This window comes from Rhinolophus sinicus, linkage group LG09, assembly GCF_036562045.2.
Source record: "Rhinolophus sinicus isolate RSC01 linkage group LG09, ASM3656204v1, whole genome shotgun sequence".
NCBI lineage: Eukaryota > Metazoa > Chordata > Mammalia > Chiroptera > Rhinolophidae > Rhinolophus > Rhinolophus sinicus.
The window spans coordinates 116,618,405-116,637,745 of record NC_133758.1 but is presented as its reverse complement, the minus strand read 5'-3'; the positions used below and the strand labels follow the sequence as shown (position 1 = coordinate 116,637,745).

The 19,341-nt window shown below is 62.4% G+C and overlaps 2 protein-coding genes and 1 long non-coding RNA gene across 9 annotated transcripts in view; 1 reads left to right on the top strand and 2 right to left on the bottom strand.

The window, feature by feature from the left end:
• The window catches only part of CCM2 (CCM2 scaffold protein), a 20,778-nt gene extending 9,404 nt beyond the window's left edge, over positions 1-11,374 (top strand). For 2 of the 3 annotated variants that reach the window (XM_074341089.1, XM_074341090.1), the window contains exons 3-10: positions 4,571-4,654; positions 5,055-5,238; positions 5,777-5,913; positions 7,270-7,405; positions 9,456-9,513; positions 9,728-9,923; positions 10,051-10,189; positions 10,863-11,374. In XM_074341089.1, the coding sequence (XP_074197190.1) occupies positions 4,571-4,654; positions 5,055-5,238; positions 5,777-5,913; positions 7,270-7,405; positions 9,456-9,513; positions 9,728-9,923; positions 10,051-10,189; positions 10,863-11,137 (1,209 nt within the window). In that variant the 3' untranslated portion in view covers positions 11,138-11,374. The remainder of the gene's footprint in view (positions 1-4,570; positions 4,655-5,054; positions 5,239-5,776; positions 5,914-7,269; positions 7,406-9,455; positions 9,514-9,727; positions 9,924-10,050; positions 10,190-10,862) is intronic. The other variant, XM_074341091.1, reaches the window with a different exon arrangement.
• Positions 5,930-6,842, bottom strand: LOC141573231 (uncharacterized). Its single transcript, XR_012498944.1, has 3 exons — positions 6,721-6,842; positions 6,463-6,493; positions 5,930-6,056 (listed from the first exon to the last, which is right to left on the bottom strand). It is a non-coding gene; the product is annotated as an uncharacterized LOC141573231 (long non-coding RNA).
• NACAD (NAC alpha domain containing) lies at positions 11,338-19,341 on the bottom strand. 5 transcript variants are annotated; one of them, XM_074341085.1, is made up of 9 exons: positions 19,196-19,341; positions 18,670-18,795; positions 13,880-17,221; positions 13,676-13,788; positions 13,535-13,606; positions 13,104-13,250; positions 12,872-13,012; positions 12,672-12,794; positions 11,338-12,585 (listed from the first exon to the last, which is right to left on the bottom strand). In XM_074341085.1, exons 2-9 carry the CDS (start codon positions 18,734-18,736, stop codon positions 12,571-12,573), a joined length of 4,020 nt encoding a protein of 1,339 aa, XP_074197186.1. In that variant the 5' UTR covers positions 18,737-18,795; positions 19,196-19,341; the 3' UTR covers positions 11,338-12,570. The 5 variants fall into 5 exon arrangements, with proteins under 5 accessions (XP_074197186.1, XP_074197185.1, XP_019587178.2 ...); XM_074341084.1 differs by lacking the exon at positions 19,196-19,341 and adding an exon at positions 19,035-19,176; XM_019731619.2 differs by lacking the exon at positions 19,196-19,341 and having other exon boundaries at positions 13,880-14,806; positions 15,428-17,221; positions 18,670-18,982.

The window sequence follows — 19,341 nt, the reverse complement described above, 5'->3', positions numbered from 1 at the left end:
AGAGCTGCGCTGTGCGTGTGGCTTTCCCGCATGCCGTCCAGCCTGTGCCAGGACTCTTGTGGATAGTCCCTCCCCCAAACTCATGACAGCCAATAAGTGAATACAAAGGTGCAGAGCCATGAGGTCAGAACAGAAAGGGGGCCCTGCGCAGAGCAGCAGTGCAGGCCTGATGAGCAGGCGGAGCCGGCTCGGTGCGCGGGGAACTTTGTGTCCTGGCGGGGGCCACTCTCACCTGGCCGGCATAAGGGGAGCTGGGAGGTGTCCTGGAGCAGACGTGGGGACACCTGGCACCGAGGATGATGGGGAGACCCAGAGCAAAGACCAGAAAATTGAGTGAAAGACTGTGGATGAGGATGGTGAGAACCAGGCCTCTCCTGCAAGACGGTCCTGGGGGTGCTTTTTCTGGGGGAGCTGAGCTGCTGTAGAGGTGCTGCCTCCGTACTGAGAACAGCCGATAGTCGGTGGCCTGTGCGCATGGCCGTGTCGCCGGCAGCCCGGGGCCTGTGTGCATTTGGGGAAAACATTTAACTTGATGGTAGAGCCCAAGACAATCTCAGGAGGTATATGCGAATGAAACAGCAACAATGTGGAAAATAGGGGGGAAATAAAAACATATATTCTCAGAAAGATAAGAGGAAACATTGTGAATGATGAAATAAAATCTCCTTTAACATGAAGAAAAGGTGGAGACAACAGCCTTTGGAATTACAAGTATCTTTTTTTTTTTTTTTTAAGATTTTATTGGGGGAGGGGAACAGGACTTTATTGGGGAACAGTGTGTACTTCCAGGACTTTTTTCCAAGTCAAGTTGTTGTCCTTTCAGTCTTAGTTGTGGAGGGCGCAGCTCAGCTCCAGGTCCAGTTGCCGTTGCTAGTTGCAGGGGGCGCAGCCCACCATCCCTTACGGGAGTCCAACCGGCAACCTTGTGGCTGAGAGGACGCACTCCAGCCAACTGAGCCATCTGGGAGGCAGCTCAGCTCAAGGTGCCGTGTTCAATCTTAGTTGCAGGGAGCAGAGCCCACCCTCCCCTGCAGGACTCGAGGAATTGAACCGGCAACCTTGTGGTTGAGAGCCCACTAACCCATGTGGGAATCGAACCGGCAGCCTTCGGAGTTAGGAGCACGGATCTCTAACCGCCTGAGCCACCGGGCCGGCCCCGGGATTACAAGTATCTTAATTGTACATCTTAAAAGTTCATTACAGGGAGGACGAAGAGGCTAAATACATGGTGATGGAAGGAGGCTAGCCTGCACTGTGAGCACACAGTGCCGTACACAGATGACGTGTTGTAAATTGTACACCTGAAACTTACAGTGTTATTAACCAATGTCACCCCAATGCATTTAATTTAAAAATTCATTAGCGGACCGAAAGGTGAAGTCAAGAAAATCATCCAGAAAGACTAACCAAAAGACAAAGAGAGAGAAAATTAGTAAAGAAAAGATGCAAGAGAGAAACAAAGAAGTTATCGGATCAGCCCAGGAGCAGAAAGAATGGGGAGGGGGGTGGGAGGAGCTCACGAGGCAGGATCGCGACCCGCCGAGGGTCTTGGCTCAGACCAGGATCACGCACAGTGACCCGGAAGTCAGTCCCGGAGCTGCGAGCCCAGAGCGCCTCCTGAGGAAGCTGGAGGGCACTGCGAGAGTGGAGGACGCAGATCGAAGCCGGGCTCCGCCCAGAAAGGAACCAGCGAGGCATCCGGGAGGCATCCTGTCTCTGACCCTCAGCTGGGCCACTGCTGCAGGCCAGGCCATGGACAAGGCCGTGACAAGGGCACGCCCCGCTGTGCCCTGCCCAGCAGGGCGCAGGCTCTGCCTGCGGACACTTGTCCCACAAGGGCAAAGCAGACGTTGCAGGGTGGCTGACCTGGGCTCACTGAACACAATGGCAGTTTTCTCTGGAAGCATTTTACGCTGCTTAAGCTGAAGTGGTGAGCTCACCGACACCGGCTGCTGTGTTGTCTTCACTGGTACCTGGGCTGACCGAGCTGATGTGACCGGCAGTCAGATGTCCCCTTGGTTTCTCACATCCATCACAGCCATCCCTCGGAGGCTGTGCCCTCCATTGTACAGCGCCCTGTGCCATCTCCCGCAGAGGGTGTGGCCTGCCCCCCACCCCACAGCACCGCGGGAGGCCCTGGGTGCGGTCAGGACTGAGAACTGTCTGCAGGTTGTCCCTCCTGGAGTTATGACGGGTGAGACCTGCTGTTTCCTTTATTGATAAAGGTTGTTTTATGATAAATATTTTACAGCGAAAAAAATCTCAGATGAGAGAGGACTCGCCTCTGTGAAGGAGGAGGCCTCGTTGGAGGTCTGTCGGCTGAGTTTGGAGCATGGTGGCTCGGTGAGGAAGAGGACCAGAGCTGACTTGTGTCCTCAACCCTGGGAGCCGGGCAGACCCAGCGCTGTCCTGCTGACACAGCCCCAGGGCACTTTCATTTCGGCAAAGCACTAGGCATATTATTGCCATTTGAAGGAAAATACAAAATTAATCATTTTGGATGAAAGAAAGCTAAGAGTGATAGCTAATATACAGTATAATCATGATTTAAAAGGTTTTAGCAAATGAAGTTATTAAGTAAAGCTAACAAGATAAAATTATTTTTATTGTGGTAAAATACACTTAACATAAAATTTACCATCTTTACCATGTTTAGGGGTACATGTCAGTGGCATTGGTGCAAGCATATAGTTCTGCAGCCATCTTCTCCAGAACTTTCTCATTGTCCCTGGCCCCTGGCACCACATCTACTGTCTGTCTCTGAACTGTACAAGGACGCACAGGATTTGTCGGTCTGTGACGGGCTTATGTCACTCAGCACACTGTCCCGCGGCCCGTGCTTGCGTAGCCTGGGTCAGAGTCTCCTTCCTTTCTAAGGCGGAATAATATTTGTGTATATAAATATACACACCACGTTTTGTTTGTCCGTCATCTGCCGATGCTCCCTTGTGTTGCTTCTGTGTTTTAGCCACTGTGAGTCGTGCGCTGTGAACCCTGCTTTCATTTCTAAGGGGTAAATACCCGGAAGTGGGATTGCTCCAGTTTTCATTTTCCTTTTTTAAAGAAAGCTTGGGGGGTTTTTGTTTGTTTTCTTTTTAAATTTTTTTATTGGGGAATATTAATATTGGGGGACAGTGTGTTTCTCCAGGGCCCATCAGCTCCAAGTCGTTGTCCTTCAATCTAGTTGCGGAGGGCGCAGCTCAGCTCCAAGTCCAGTAGCCGTTTTCAATCTTTAGTTGCAGGGGGTGCAGCCCACCATCCCATGGTGGGAATTGAACTGGCAACCCTGTTGTTCAGAGCTCGCACTCTAACCAACTGAGCCATCCTGCTGCCCTAGCTTTAATTTTTCTGAGGAACCTCCATACCATTTCCCACAGCGGCTGCCCCATTTTACATTCCCACCAACAGGGCATGAGGTCCCCATTTCTCCACGTCCTGTCCAACACATAGTACTTTCTGTTGGTTTTCTTTTATGATGACAGCCATCCTATTAGTGTGAGGTGGTATCTGACTGGTTTTGATCTGTGTTTCCCTGGCGATCAGTGATGCCGAGCACCTCTCCTGTGCTTGTTGGCCATTTATGTGCGCGTCTTCTTTGAAGAAATGTTTATTCAAGTCCTTTGCCCGTTTTGGAATCAGATTTTGTTGTTAACTTCTAGTTCTCTATACGTTTGGGGTACTATACTAACTCCTGATCAGACATGACTTTCAAATGTTTTCTGCCATTCTGTAGGTTGCTTTTTTACTGTATGGATAGTGTCTCGATGTACAAACTTTTTAGATTTTCATGAAGGTCAGTTGTCTGTTTCTTTGTTGCCCATGCGACTGGTCCCACAGTTGTTGCCTAATAGCCGTGGATGCCCCGTTCCAGCACTTGGCGCCCGGTCGCTCTCCTCAGTCTCTAGGGCAGCGTTCACCTTACTGTCTCGCTGTCCGATGGGTCGAAGAAGAGCTCTTCAGCTTTTTTCTTGTGCTCACGGGGTGATGGCGACTTCCAAGCTCTTCACATGTCGCGCTGCGGTCAGAAGCCCAGTGTCACCCCTCTGTAGCAGTGACCCTAAGTATGCGAGTTGGTGAAAGACTGGGGAGTGTTGTGTGCAGGAGGCCTGTTCTGGGAAGGAATCAGTAACCACTACAAACTCATGACAACCCGTGTCAGTCAGTGGTACAGGCATGGCGTGAGCACTAGTGACACTTGCCGTGTCCGCTTTCAGACCTCCCACATGCTGAAGGAAGACCTGGCTGAGCCAGGTGCTCGTGGCCACGTGTCACTTCACCTCTGTTGTCAGTCCTCACCCCGCCGCCTGCACTGTGCATCTAGTGCATGCGATCAAGTTAATGACCTTGCAGGACTCCTGACAGCGCCGATGCAGCGTGGCCGCAAGTGTGGCCTGCCCGCCCCCCCCCCGCCACCCGCCAGCACCGCCTACTCAGCACTCAGAGCCCTTCCTAGGGGCCTCGCTTCACGGCAGCGGGCTGGTGGCAGGAGTGAGGCTGGCAGTGCTCCTGTGGATCCAGCAGGGCTGGCTGTGCCCCTCCTCACAGACTTTGTCTCTTTTCTCTCTCTCAGTACTTAGGTCAGTTAACATCCATACCCGGATACCTGAACCCTTCCAGTAGGACCGAGATCCTGCATTTCATAGATAGTGCGAAGGTAACCTGCCGCTGACCCTGACCGCTGACCCTCAGCCTTCTCACTGCTGACCCTACCTCTGACTCTCGGCCTCCACCTCCCAACCCTGACCTCTGATCCTTGCCTTCCCCACCCCCAACCCCACTTTCTGACCTGGGCCCTCATGGTTGTGTGGGCTGACAGAGTACCTCAGACTGTGGGTGCCCTTGAACATAAAGTCAGTTCCTCGGTCTGAGCATGAGCTTTATTCCCCAGACGTGCTCCTCATGGTTTGGGGTTGTTTTCAGACTTCACGTTTTCAATCAGGCAAACCCTGCACCACAGGTCTGAAAGTGAATGTGGAGTAGGCCACGTGGTGACCACGGTCAGGCCCTGGGCCCAGGTGGGCTCCGCGTGTCTGACGCCCTGTGGTCCCTTCCAGAGAGCGCACCAGCTCCCCGGACACTTGACCCAGGAGCACGATGCGGTGATCAGCCTGTCTGCCTACAATGTCAAGCTGGCCTGGAGGGACGGGGAGGACACCATCCTCAGGGTCCCCATCCATGACATCGCTGCCGTGTCCTACGTGCGGGACGACGCCTCGCATCTGGTGGTGCTGAAGACAGGTGCGGACTTGGGGTAGGGGCGGGGCCTTGGCAGGAGCCACGCGCTCCCCGCTGAGGGGACTCAGGGTCTGCAGTCCTGGGTCAGCCGCTGCTGCCCACTGTGCCCACCGGATAGCCCTTCTGTCCCCAAGTCCCCAGGCACAGTGCTGAGTCCGGCCACTGTCACTTCGAGCCTCGCGGGCCTGGGCTCTGTCCCGCACTGCCCCCTGCAGGACACTGGGGTGTCGTCCTGGTCAAGGCAGCAGGACTCTGTGGTTAGGCCTCAGCCCAACCAGTGTTTGGAGGTGCAGGGACGGGCGAAGGTCACCCAGTTGGCAGATGGTGGGGCCAGCCTGCTGCCGGGTGTGTCTGAGCTGATGCTCCTGCAGAAGCGTTCCAGGCCGAGGGACCCAGCGGGGCTCTCACCTGTTCCTGCCCTGGTTTAGAGAAGGCCGTGGAGGGTGTGTGGCCTGACCTCACCTGAGCCAGGCAGGGGCAGCCCAGAGCCTGCTGTCAGTCTCCCCACCTGCCCTAACCTGCTGTGGTATTGGCTTCTCAGCCCAGGACCCCGGCATCTCCCCCAGCCAGAGTCTATGTGCGGAAAGTTCCAGAGGCCTCACCGCAGGCTCACTGTCAGAGAGTGGAGTGGGGCCTGTGGAGGCGTGCTGCCTGGTGATCCTGGCCACAGACAGCAAGGTGAGCAGGGCTGGGAACTGGGACCAGCCTCCCCCCACACACCTGGCCGAGGCCCCCCGGGCCCCCCCCACACACCTGACCGAGGCCTCCAGGCCCCCCCTCCCACCTGACCGAGGCCCCCAGGCCCCCACACACACACACACCTGGCCGAGGCCCCCAGGGCCCCCCCACACACACCTGACCGAGGCCCCAGGCCCCCACACACACACCTGGCCAAGGTCCCCAGGCCCCACCACACACACCTGGCCGAGGCCCCAGGCCCCCCACACACACCTGGCCAAGGCCCCAGGCCCCCACACACACCTGACCAAGGCCCCAGGCCCCCCTCCCACCTGACCGAGGCCCCCAGGCCCCCCCACACACACACACCTGGCCGAGGCCCCAGGCCCCCACACACACCTGGCCAAGGCCCCCAGGCCCCCCACACACCTGGCTGAGGCCCCAGGCCCCCACACACACCTGACTGAGGCCCCCAGGCCCCCCACACACCTGGCCGAGGCCCCAGGCCCCCACACACACCTGGCCGAGGCCCCAGGCCCCCACACACACCTGGCCGAGGCCCCCAGGCCCCCACACACACCTGACCGAGGCCCCAGGCCCCCCACACACACCTGGCCGAGGCCCCAGGCCCCCCACACACCTGGCCGAGGCCCCAGGGGCCCCCCACACACACCTGACCGAGGCCCCCAGGCCCCCCCCCACACACACACCTGGCCGAGGCCCCAGGCCCCCCACACACACACACACCTGACCGAGGCCCCCAGGCCCCCCCCCACACACACACCTGGCCGAGGCCCCCCCACACACACCTGGCTGAGGCCCCCAGGCCTCGCCCCTCTCTCCCCTGCTGATGGGGGTGGCTTCTCCTGCACCCCAAGCTGTGCCCTGTGGGGAGATTCCTGGGATTGGCAAGGTAAAGACTGAGGCCCATTAGTTACGTGAGGACCACCAGCCTTGGGGAGCATCTTGGTGCCCTTCTGTTTAGTTTCCACGTCTGTGAGACGATAACAGCTGTGCCCCACCTTAGGTGGCCTCTGATCAGCATCCTTCCTCGGCTGGGCCCACCTTCCAGCCAGGCATTTCCTCCTTGAGGGTCACCGCCCTGGCCTGTCCCCACCAGCAGCCCCTCCAGATAGTGCCCGGTGTCCCAGGGGCCCTGCTTCAGCGGCTCGAGTGTGAGGCATGGCGTGGGGGATGCTCAGCCGCTCCCGAGGCTGGGCTGGGCGAGGGAGTTGGCCAGCCAGGGCACTGGGGGGCGCTGCAGCCAGCATCCTAGTGTGGGCTGGTCACCATGCGGCACCTGAGGGGCTGGGCCTGGGAGCCACCCAGCGAGGTGCAGCCCTGTCCCCACGGCAGGTGGCCGCGGAGGAGCTGTGCTCCCTGCTTGGGCAGGTCTTCCAGATTGTGTACACGGAGTCCACCATCGACTTCCTGGACAGAGCCATATTTGACGGGGCCTCGACACCCACCCACCACCTGTCCCTCCACAGTGGTGAGTGCGGGCTGTGGGGCTGCTGCCACGTGGGAGACAGGTCCCCCGAGATGCCGCCTGGGCAGCGTCCTTGTGCAGGGATGTTGCCACCGCCCTGGGGTCCTGGGGGTTGGAGTCACCACCTTGGTTCCAGACGCACTGTTCACGTGCACTGCAGGTTTGGTGACGGCCAGCCTGGGCGCTTCCTGCATAACGGGGCCGGAGCACTTTTTCTGGAACTGCCTGTGGCTGACTCACCTCCCTCAGAATGGGGGCCAGGAGGTGCTCCCAGCGCTGGGGCCGCGAGTGGCTGTGAGAACCCTGCTTTCAGACCACCCAGGCTCGTGGTCAGTGGGGGGCCCTCCCAGGACAAAGGCTGCTGGGGTGGGGGGCATGGAGGCCTGAAGGCAGCGCTCCCTCCACGTGCCGCTGCACATGGGCTGCGTGCACACAGCCCACTCCAGCCAAACCTTCTGCTTTTCAAGTCTGTGTTTCATGGAGGTTTCATGGCTGCTGTAAGTTAGATGCACAGAAGGGAAATGGGAGACCATGCAGCTGCAGCCCAGGGTCAGTGTCACCTTTCTGTGCAGGGACGTCCTGCCCTGCCCCCTCCGCAGGGCTCATGTGTCAGCCAGTAGCACGAAGCCTGCAGAGTCCCCCTTTGTGTGTTGGGGGCTCTTTGAGGGGACCTGTCCCAGAGCTGGCTCCCCTGCTGCCTCCCGGCACATGTCCCCAGAAATGCTGGCGAGGCAGGCAGTCTGTCCTCTTGTGTCTGGGGAGGTTGAGGCCCAGTGGCCAACAGCTGCCCCAGTGAGTAGCCTGTGGTTTATTGAGCCGTAAACATTCAATTTCAGTGTGATTGGTTTGGCCTTATGCGTTAAAATTTCTAATAGGGTCTTTTTTTAAATAAGATTTTTTTTTTACTAAAATGTACACAGAGAGGAACGTTCATGAAGCAAACACACAATGTACGCAGCTAGGGCCGCGTCAGGCCCTTTGCGCACGCAGACCTGTCGCACACACTGCACACGCTTACGCTCGCATCCTCTGCTGGCTTCTTCCATGTCAGTTGTCCTGTATCACTGTCACAGGTCACCCAAATCTCATAGCTCAGACAGATTGGGGCTTAGAGTCTAGAGGGTCTTCCTGGCCAGGGTCAGGTGCTGCCAGGCTTGTCCCTCCGGCTCCTGCGTTTTCCAGCTTCTGGGGTTTCCTCTGTCTTTACAGCGGCAGGGTTGTGGGTATGACCTTGTGTCCCTGTTCTGTCTGCTCCTTTGCCCCTTCTCCACAGTGGAGGGCCCACCGGACAGCCCAGGACAGTCTCCCTGTTAGGTCAGCTTTGGAGCGACCTCCTTCCCCACTGCATGTCACCTAACGGTCTCAGGTCCCGGGTGTGGGCGTGGGTGCTCTTGGGGGCTGCTGCTCTGCCCGCCACACTTACTTTGCTCCCACTGCCAGCAGCATCTCTTTTCCTCCCTCGCACATTCCCGCAGTGTCACCCGCCTCTCTTAGCTCACTTGCATGTAACGGTGCTTCCGTGTCCCTCACGATTTGTGCCACACAGTCCTGAGCTCACTGCCCAGTGTTTCCTGAGGAGTGGCTGTGTACCAGGCCCTTTGCTGTTCTGAGGGTGTCTGTTCTCGGGGAGCAGCCGTCCACGCATGGAGCTGGGCTGGGTCCAGGCTGGGGGTCAGCTGGCAATTCCGACTGTGGCGTGTACCCTTGCCTGCCGTGTGACATGGGCAGGCACATGAGCAGTGATTCAGTTCTTCATCTGGAAGTGGGCCGTGGTGATCCTGGGGAGTGCACCGAAGACCAAGTATTACAGGCCCTAGGAGCCTGCTAGTGGGGCCGCCACCTACAAACGGGCCTTTTCTTGTCCTTGGCCACTGGGGAGCCCTCCCTGCCCCTCGGCCCAGGCCATCAGGTGTGTGTCTCACAAGCCCCAGGAGGAGTTCCCTAAGGCCCACACTCTGCCTTGAAGGCCTGCCGGTGCCCCCCGCCTGCTGAGAGCCCGGCCCTGCACCGCCACCCGCCCCGACTAACCGCAGGTCGCTCTGCATTTCCATAGATGACTCTTCCACCAAGGTGGACCTGAAGGAACCCTACGAGACGGACGCCAGCACCTTGTGAGCACCTGGCCCACACCTCCTCTCCCCGTGGGGTCCCCAAGGTCACACTGGTGATGTCATTGCTCCTGTGAGACCCTGCTAGGCCCTGTCACCTTCCAGGTCCCTGTCTGCGTGGTTGTGTGGTCCTCTGTCCCCCCCACTGGGCCCCCCTTCTACAGCAGGCCCCTTCCTGTCACCCACCCAGACCCCCAGTGCCAGCTGTGTCTTGCAGGGTGTCACAGGGACGGGCAGGGCTGGAGCCGCACACCCACGGCTCGTGTCCCTGCAGCTCCTTCCCCGAGTGCGTGCACACAGGAGGTGTGTTGCCCTTGAATTTCTGTGTGCCCACGGTGCCCCACGCCAAGGCCGCCAGTGAGAGCGAGCTGAGCACCACGGCCGCGGAGCTGCTGCAAGACTACATGCTCACGGTAGGCCGTGCCACAGCGCCACCTGCTGTCAGGCCTGCGTGGGGCCCCCAGGCTCGGAGGACCCAGGCGGCGTGGGCGGAGGGCACAGCGTGGCTCTCCCGTCACCTCCGCCTGCCTGTCCCCGCAGCTGCGCACCAAGCTGTCGTCTCAGGAGATCCAACAGTTCGCCGCCTTGCTGCATGAGTACCGTGACGGGGCCTCGGTGCACGAGTTCTGTATCAGCCTGCGGCAACTCTACGGGGACAGCCGCAAGTTCCTGCTGCTGGGTGCGCCTGCGGGTGGGAGGGCTCTGCAGGGGGGGAGTGGAGTGTGCTGGGGGAGGGGCACCACTGCCAGCTGGGGGGCCAGCCCTTGCCAGGTTCCCAGCTGGTGGGGCGGACCCTGGATGCGGCTGTGCCTCCCCGCACTGACCCTAGAGAACAGGCTGCTTGACGGGCATCTTGGGCTCCGCCCCCAACAGTGTGAGGACGCCGGTTGTGCCCTCATCCGCTGCTGCCCGAGGTCTGAGGCCCCTAACCCCAGGTCAGAGGGTCCTCTCCATCTTGTTCTCACATGGGAGGCGCCTCTTGTCTGGAAGTGGGTGGTCCCCCCAGAGATGGGGACGCTTCACTTGAGGCCTCCATCAGCTTCCCATTGTCCCTCCTATCTCCTCCACCTGGAAACCTGCCCCCACAGGGCGACCACGGCACAGTGTCCCAGGGCTCCGGCAGCCCCACCCAGGGGCTGAGGGCAGGGGGCTTTTCTACAACAGGACTTTTTGAGAAGCACCCCTTCAGTTGGGGGCATCCGTGCCCTCCCGGGGTGGGTGGCGGCCTTTTGAGCTGACCAGGGCATAAGGACAGCTCTGGGCCTGAGCTCCCAGCTGTGCGTGGATGCCTGCCTGCCAGGACGACAGGGTGTCATGGCTGGCGCAGGGTCACGCATGCGATGTATCCTTAGGTTTACGGCCCTTCATCCCTGAGAAGGACAGCCAGCACTTCGAGAACTTCCTGGAGACCATTGGCGTGAAGGACGGCCGTGGCATCATCACCGACAGCTTCGGACGCTGCCGGCGGGCCCTGAGCTCCACCTCCACCTCCAATGGGAATAGGACGGCAGGCAGCTGCGACGACCAGTCGGCCCCCTCCGAGGGGGACGAGTGGGATCGCATGATCTCGGACATCAGCAATGACATCGAGGCCCTGGGCTGCAGCATGGACCAGGACTCGGCCTGACAGTGCCGGGAGGGTCAGTGCCCGCCAGTCCGCCCTCCCCATGTGAGTGGTGCAGCTGGCCCTCTGCTGTGACGGCGACGCTGGTGCATGGACGGGGGCTGCCTTGAGCCGCCTGCACACGGCCTGCACCGGCGGGTCCTGTGGGCCAGACCCTGGACAGCTATCGCTTTTGCACATGACAACCCATTGAAACTCTCAGAGACTTTAAAAGAAGTTTACTGCAATGTGAATAATTTATCTCTGGCTGCCAGCGTGTTTCTGATCCTGGCAGGAGCTGGGTGTCCACTCTGGCCTCTGCCCAGGACCCATATGCCCAGGGCTGCCCTTCCACTGATGCTGCCCAAGCCAGCCAACGGGAGGGTCAGGTTGGGGCTTTTCCCTCCTGGATGTGGGGCCTGGAGCAGGTGTCCTGGCCACCTGTGGGTGTGTCAGGCCTCACTGTCAGGATCCGGCACCGAGCTCTCTGAGGGGTGCTGGCTGGCCTCTGGCCCCACGCCCAAGACCCCAGTTCCTAGGTCTCAGTGGCCATCACCAGTGGTCTCCAAATCAAACCCTACCCCACTCCCTACCATCAGAAGCACTGCCCCCGCCCTAAGCTTGTCATCATGGAGACTGGGGTCCTGGTCTTCAGGGAAGCTGGTGGGCTCCTGGGGCTCGGCCCCTCCTGTGCCCTTGGGATGCGCAGAGGCAGTGGGAGTGGCTCCCGGGTGGAGCCTGGACTGTGGGCCCTGCCCCGGAAAGCGCCTCCACCCTGGGAGACCCTGGCGGTGACCGCAGGATGCTGAGGGGAAGGCGGGCAGAGCCCCCCTGCACAGAGGGACATGGTGTCCTGTGAGCCATCTATGTGGACTGTCAGGAACTGCTTCTTCCCCTCCAGGGGCCACAGCAACACGTGGTTCCCCCTTCCTGCCTGGGAAGCAGCCCCCATTCTGTGTGTCCTTGTATTTTTGAGAAGAGAAGATGGTGACAGAGCTGGGCCACAGTGGGGCCAAGACCCTTGGGGTTAACTGCCAACTCTGGGCGCGACTGCCTTCCCGCAGCTTCTCCAGCCCCAGTGCCCCTGTGGGGACGTCCTTACAGACCTCCAGTCCCCAGGCTACACCTTGGGCCACAGCCCAGTGACCGGACTGCCTACAATCTCTGGGCCAAGTCAGTGCCCCTGGAACAGCGGGGGTGAATCACCACCCTTGGACTAGGGGGAAGGTCCACCATCCTCTGGGGACACTGGGAAGACCACCACCCTCGGGTGACATGGGGGAGGACCACCACTGTCCTTGGGTGTTTCGTGGCTCCAGGAAGTGTCCTCGCCCCGTCACACCCGTTTAGCCAGAGGCTGTTGGGGAGCAGCTGGAGCAGGAACAGAGAGGCGGAGACACCCATTTATTGAGCAGCAGAGCTGGGGGCAGGGATCGAGCCGGGGAGCGGGTCAGTGGCTACATGGTCAGCTCCTGCAGGAGATGTGGACACAGGGTCAGGCTGGGGAGGGGGTCAGCAGAGCCAGCATCAGGGCGTATCAGGCAGGCCAGTCACTCACCATGATGGCGTTGACGATGTCACTCTGGTTGTCCCTGAGGGCCCTCACGGCTTTGGCCCTGGACACGTTGGCCTGTGCCATCACCAGCTCAATGTCCCGAAGCTCCAGCCCAGCCTCGTCCACCTGGAGGGGCCAGCAGGAGGTGCTGGGGCTGCCCCTCCCCCGCCGGAGTCTGCCCCCCCTCCCATCTTGACCCTCACCTCCTCCTCGTCCTTGTCCTCCTCGCACTCTGGCCTCACCCGCGGCCCAGGCGCTGACTCGGGGACCAGGATGGAGGGCTCCGCGGGCACCTTGAACTTCTCAGCAGCGGCTCTGTGCACTTGCTGGGACAGGTCCTCAATCTGCAGTACCGGGCGCAGCTGTCAGCCCCGCCCCCGCCACAAGCCCCGCCCCCGCCAAGCCCCGCAGCCCCCGCCCCGCCCCGCAGCCCACCTTGGCCTCCCCGAAGACCACGTAGGTGTCCGAGGCGGGGCTCTTGAAAACGTCGGGCTTGGCGATGACAAACAGGATGTTCTTGGACTTCTGAATGGTGATCCTGGTGACGCCCTGGATCTGCCTCAAGCCCAGTTTGGACATGGCCTGGGGGCATGGCAGGCTCAGGCCTGAGTGCCACTTGGGTCCCCGCAGAATGGAGGGGCTAGCAGGCCAGGGGCGGCGGCACACGGCCGGGGAGGGGGACCCCGTGGACCCTGGAACCCCATGTGCAGAGCAGGGCGTTGGGCTCAGGCTGGCGTGTCCGATCACTGCATTCGCCTAAGGGCCCCCAGCGACGGGATTCGCCAGCCACGGGTGGGAAGGGTCCTGAGTGGGTGGGTCGTCTGGCCAGCCTGGCTCCTCCCCAAGGGAGCAGGGCCCCAGCACACCTTTCGGGCCTTCTTCTCACTGCGGCTCTGCTTGGCTTTGGCCACGGTGTCCTCGCTGCCACTGGCCGAGGCCTGGGGAAGGGCCAGTCTGAGCACCAAGGGCGTGTGGGGAGCCCTGGGCGCACCCTCCCCGGGCAGCACCTGGGCCAGGCACTGTGCGGCCTGTGGTCCTGACTGGTCCTGCTCCTCCAGCTCAGCTGACGACTCCCCATGGCTGTCCGAGTGCTGGCCTGAGCTGGGAGCCCGGGGTGACTCTGGGGACAGGAGGCGTGTGAGGATGGCCCGGCCCCACATCCCGCCACCTTCAGCCCCCAGGCAAGACAATGCCCCAGGCCGGACCCTCACCTTCCTCCAGGCTGTCCTGGTCATCCTGCTGCTCCGCGGCTGGGAGCCCTTGAGGACTGGCCGGGCTGTGAGACCCAGAGCCAGGAGGCACTTGGCAGGGGGGCGGGATCCGCAAGGCCGGGTCTTTGGCATGGGTATCCCCCACGGGGGCCACTTTGAGGTTGAGGAGGGGAGAGTGGGGCCGGAGGCTGACCTGCTGCCCGGCCCCAGGGGGGTTTGTGGTTCCTGAGAAGGCAGCCACTGCCCACTGGGCTCCTGCCTGGGGCGGGGGGAGGCTGAGAGTGCCCCGGAGCTCCATACCCTCCACAGAGTCTTCCTGGGGGCCCTGGCAAGGGCCGAGGACAGGGGACGCTGACCGGGGCGGAGCTGTCCCCACGAGGACTCCAGGAGCAGAGGGCTCAGGGCCTGGGAGCCTGTCCTGGGGCTGTGGTGAGGATGAGCCGAGAATTCCAGGTGCCGCCTGGGCCTGCTCTTCACCGCCTGGGCCTCGCACAGGCTCCGGCAGCGGTGGCAGCAGCGGGGAGGGTGGTGGAGATGTGGGGGCAGGCTCTTCAGGGCAGCCCCCACCTGGCCTGGGCACAGCCCTTGATGGAGACTCTGGGCAAGAACCCAGCTTGGCCTCTGAGGCCATGGTGGCAGGAAGCTGGGGTCCCAGGGTGGCTCGTTCCTCTTTTGCTGTGCTCGGTGGCCGCACCAGGCCAACCTTGGGGCAGCCACTTCCAGGAGTCTTCCCGGTGCTCTGGGGTGCTGGCTTGAGGCCTCCAGCCCTCTGCTTCTCAACTCCTGGGGCCTCCTTCAGGGGCAAGCAGGGCTCAGCTCTCCCTCCACAAGGCAGGTGGGCATAGGAATAGGCCACTCTGTTGGGTGCCAGCAGGCCCTCAGCTGCTTCCTCCCCACCAGAAGTAGGTCCAGGGGCATCCAGGGCTTCTGTGGGGGGATGCGGAGGGTCCAGGATCTCCAAGGCTGGCTTGGGGGGCCCCAAGACCTCATTGGGGAGGTCTGGAGGGTCCAGGGCCTCTGTGGGGGGATGTGGGCAGTCCTGGATCTTTGCAGTGGGCTTGGGGGTGTCCAGGGCCTCCAAGGCAGGTTTGGGGATGTCTTGGGCTTCCAAGGTGGGTTCAGGGGTGTCTGGGGTCTCCATGGTGGGATCTAGGGGGCCTGGGGTCTCCAAGGTGGGCTCAGGGGCATCTGGGGCCTCCATGGTGGGCTCTAGGGTTTCTGGGGTCTCCAAGGTGGGTTCAGGGGTGTCTGGGGCCTCCATGGTGGGCTCTAAGGGGTCTGGGGTCTCCGAGGCAGGTTCAGGGGGGTCTGGAGTCTCCATGGTGGGCTCTAGGGGTTCTGGGGCCTCCGAGGTGTGTTCAGGGGTGTCTGGGGCCTCCATGGTGGGTCCTAGGGGGTCTGGGGTCTCCGAGGTGGGTTCAGGAGTGTCTGGGGCCTCCATGGTGGGCTCTAAGGGGTCTGGGGTCTCCAAGGTGGGCTCAGAGGCATCTGGGTCCTGCACAATGGGCTCGGGGACATCTGGGATCTCTGAGGCGGGCTTGGGGGGACCTGTATCTCCATGCGAGGCCCAGGGTGTCCCGGTGTCTGCAGCTGGCTCTGGGCCACCCTGTTGAGTCTGGTCCAAGGCTGGAGGCTCCAGGTCTCCAGTGCCGCCTGAGTCCTCCTCAGGCAGTGGCTTCAGTCCCAAGGTCTGGCCTCCTTCCCACTGGGCTGTGGTGGCCATGGGCTCGGTCCCTGGGATGCATCCTGCGTCTGTCTGCAGGGCCCGAGGGCTGGCTGCAGTGGCAGGCCCCTGGCCCGAGGGCAGGCCTGCATCCTGCAGGGACAGATGTGTGGTCACCCCAGGGATAGGGTTCTCTCCACCCAGCGGGGGCACCTGGCTTGCATCTTCCTCCAGGTTCTGCTGAGCCTCTGGGCCGCTGTCAAGGCCCACCTCCCACTGCGTGGTCCAGGGAGGGGCTGGGGACTCCAGGCCTAAGGCAGAGCCAGCCCCCTCCTCCAGGGGCTCAGGTGTGGCTGTGGCAACAGGTGCTGTTCCTACGGAGGAGCCCACCCCTCCCTGCTGGGCCTGAGGGGTCACCCCTGTGAGGCCTGGGGCTTCCTGTAGGGCCGCAGCGGACACCCAGCCTGAGGTGGGGCCCGCCCCGGTGACCTCGGTGGCCCAGCTGGTCTCTCCCTGGGAGACCCCAGGAGAGGCCTCCTCCTCAGGGCCATCCTGGAGCCGGGTGGGGGGCTGCGCGTGGGGCTCCCCGCTGTATAGCCTCTCCTCATCCGCCCCTGCGTAGGAGGCTGAGTCTGGGTCGGAAGAGGCGGCTGAGCTGTCATCCCAGAAGGCGAAGGCCTCGTCCACGCCCTCGGTGATGGAGAGGTCAGACAGCGACTGCAGGGAGGAGGCGAATGTGCTGTCATTGTCGTCCTCGCCTGCCAGGTCCCCGCCAGGGGCCTCCTGCTGCCCACGCTCCCCTTCGGGGGCTAGTGGCGTCACATCCACAGCCTCCACCTGGAAGATCAGGCTGCCCCGGAAAGGCAGGAGGGCAGCCGGGATCATTGGGTCATTGGCCAGAAAGTCCAGCTCAAAGAAGTGGCCCTCCTGGTCCCAGGAAGAGCTGCTGTCCCCTGAAAGGCTGGACTCTGGGGATAGGGACCCCGGGGACCCCACATGGGGCAGCTCCTGCTCGTCAGCCTCAGACCCTGGTGGGGAGAAGCCCCAGGCTGAGGGCACGTCCAGCCCTTCATCCGGGGCCAGCAGGCTCAGGGAACAGGACAGGGATGAGCCCCAGCTGTCCCCATCCGCTGTGACGTAGGAGCCCGAAGGCGAGGCGGGTGTCGAGTCCCCGGGCTCAGCCTGGGCATCCCCAGGACCGGGGAGCAGTGGGGCAGCGGTCTCACTAGGGGTGGAGGGAGGCGTGAAGTAGGAATCGGGGTCCAAGGCAGGGAAAGGCACAGCAAGGTCACCCTGAGAACACAACGCAGGGGGTGGGCTCAGGCTGCCAGGCCCACCCTCCTGGTCCCTGAGCTCTGGCAGGGCTTCCCGGGACGGCAGGGGTGCCCCGCATGTCTCCTCGCCCATCACAATCCGGGGTTCCAGGGTGCCTGGGAGAGGCCTCTCAGTGGGCTGGACCTCAGGGGGCCCTGGGCTGGGGCCACCCTCCGTCGGGACTGCCCAGGCTGAGGGTGCCCGGTGGGGCCCTGCATCCCAGCTGGCTCCCTCGGGTGGGAGCCGGGCGCCGGGCTTGCTGGGCAGGAACGTGAGAGCCAGGGCGCTGGGCCCTGGGGTCAGGGCACAGGGCTCCAGCCTGTCCCTTCTCGGGGTGGTGGCCGCAGCCACGTCGCAGGACCGATCTGTGGAGAGAGAAGGGCATGTGGGGGCTGGTGCCTGCCCTGAGCCCAGGTGGGCCCACGGGAAGGGAAGGGGTGTGAGCAGGGAAGCAAACTGCTACCTCTGAGGACAAGTTCCAAGAGCTTGGACCATGGGGAGCACCCTGGGGTCAGGGTGTGGGGTGACACACACGGGACCCTGACTTCTGTCTGAGATGCTGGGCAGTGATGACACCGCCCCGTCTCCCAGCACAAAGTCTGCTGCCTCGCTAGGCTTGGCAGGACAGACTCTCCAGTGACCTCCAGGTCAGAGGGCCCCGGGGCCAGGGGTCTGCACTCTGCTCGACCCTGGAACATTCCAGCCCCAGGCACAGCGTGTCCCGTGCCTCAGCTTGCTGTCTGCCGAGTGGAGTATTGCATGGATTCAAGGTGAAGCTTCCAAAAGGGTGCCCCACCCCAGGCTGCCCACTTGCCCACAGCAGTGGCAGAGCCTGAAGCCCTTGGGCCACACTGCTTGGGTGCTGGGGTGGCCAGGGGGTGCTGAGAAGGGGGTCCTTTGGGTCCACTGGGATGTGATGAACACCCAAAGCCTGGAGGTGGGTGTGTCGGGCAGGCTGGGTGCCCAAGACTGGGCTCTGGGCCCTGAACCTGGCGAGGTACCCCTGCTCACCCGAAGTGAACCCGTGTCCAGGGCAGGGTAAAGGTGGAGCTGGGCCAAGGCTGGAGTGGAAAGTAACCTTAAAGGTCAAAGGTTTTAGTGACTCATTCAAGGGCATCAAGCAGCCTAAGGAGGGCCATCCCCACACTCTGCATCTGGGGACCCCCCGCACCTCCTTTACTGGACTGCAGAGGGAGGCCAGGTCCCTGGACCCAGCACTGGTCCATCCTCAGGTGACATCTCGTCCACAGCAAGATGCCCTTGACCCTCCCAGAGACACACATGGCTGACCTGCGGGGCCACCCTGGCTGGTCTTCCCAGGCCAAGCACACGCCCTTGGCTTCCACCATTGCTGACCTAGCCTCTCCAAGGACGTGGGCCTGCACACCCGGCCGCTGCTCCCCAGGGCCTCCAACCTCCCAAACCCACAGTGCTCCTCTGGCTGCCCCAGGCGCCAGCTCCTTTCCCACTTCTCCCTCCAGGACAAGTCGCCTTCCCCGAGCGGCCCTCAGGCATCTGGGGGCAGGGTAGGTGTCCCCAGGGGCCGGGGGTTGCAGCTGGGAAGCCGCCCAGGTCCGTCAGGTCCGCAGCTCCACGCAGACAATAGCGTGCACGGAGCCCAGGGCGGTTGCAGGCCCTTGCGTCCGACCTGCTTCACCCGCAGTCCTGACGGGGAGCCAGGGCAGGGGTCAGCATTCAGGTGCATGGAAGGTCAGGGCGCCGAACGGACCGGCGGGGGCGGGGGGTGGCAGACACAGGAGACAGGGACAGAGGGGCGGGGGAGACGCACGCGGCGCAAAGCGCGCGGCCTCACCTGTGCGGGACCCAGGCCCGCCCGCCTCTGCCAGCAGCAGCTCCGTGCGGGTCGCCTCCCCGGGCATGGCCTGGCCCTGCGCCCGTCCCTCAGTCCGGGTCAGTCCGTGCGTCTGTCCCGTGGAGCCTGTGCGGCCACCGCCCCTCGCCCGGGGGATGGGGGGGGGTTCAGTGGATGACGTCAGCGCCGCCCCGCCCGCTCGGCGCCCCGAGTGAGCGTGCGCGGGCGCGCCAGGCACTGCGGAGCCGAGCGGAGCGGTGCGCAGGAGGTGGGGGCTGGGGGCGGCTCCCTCCCTCCACCCAGTGCACCCTCCTCCCGCCATGCGCGGCCCTGCCTTTCCCGCAGCATCCCTCCCACCCCCTTACGGGAAAAAGGTTCTCAGTCAGCTGGAAGCTGGGCCGACCCCAGGGTGGCATCGCCCTTTAGCTGGGTCGGGAAGAGGAGACAGGTTGCCAGACTTTGGGGTGCTGGGGAACTTTGGGGGAGGCGGCGGCGCAGGCCCCCTTCCTTGCCTCCCGGCCCCCACCTGTACGGGCCGGCGGTCCCCGCCCAGCCTGATGCCTCCATCCAAGAGGTGAGCTGGAGACGCAGCTCCGCACTGATTGGCTGCTCCTCGCACGTCAGTCTCCATGACAACCACCTCTTGACTCCATGGCAACCGGAGCCGGTGGG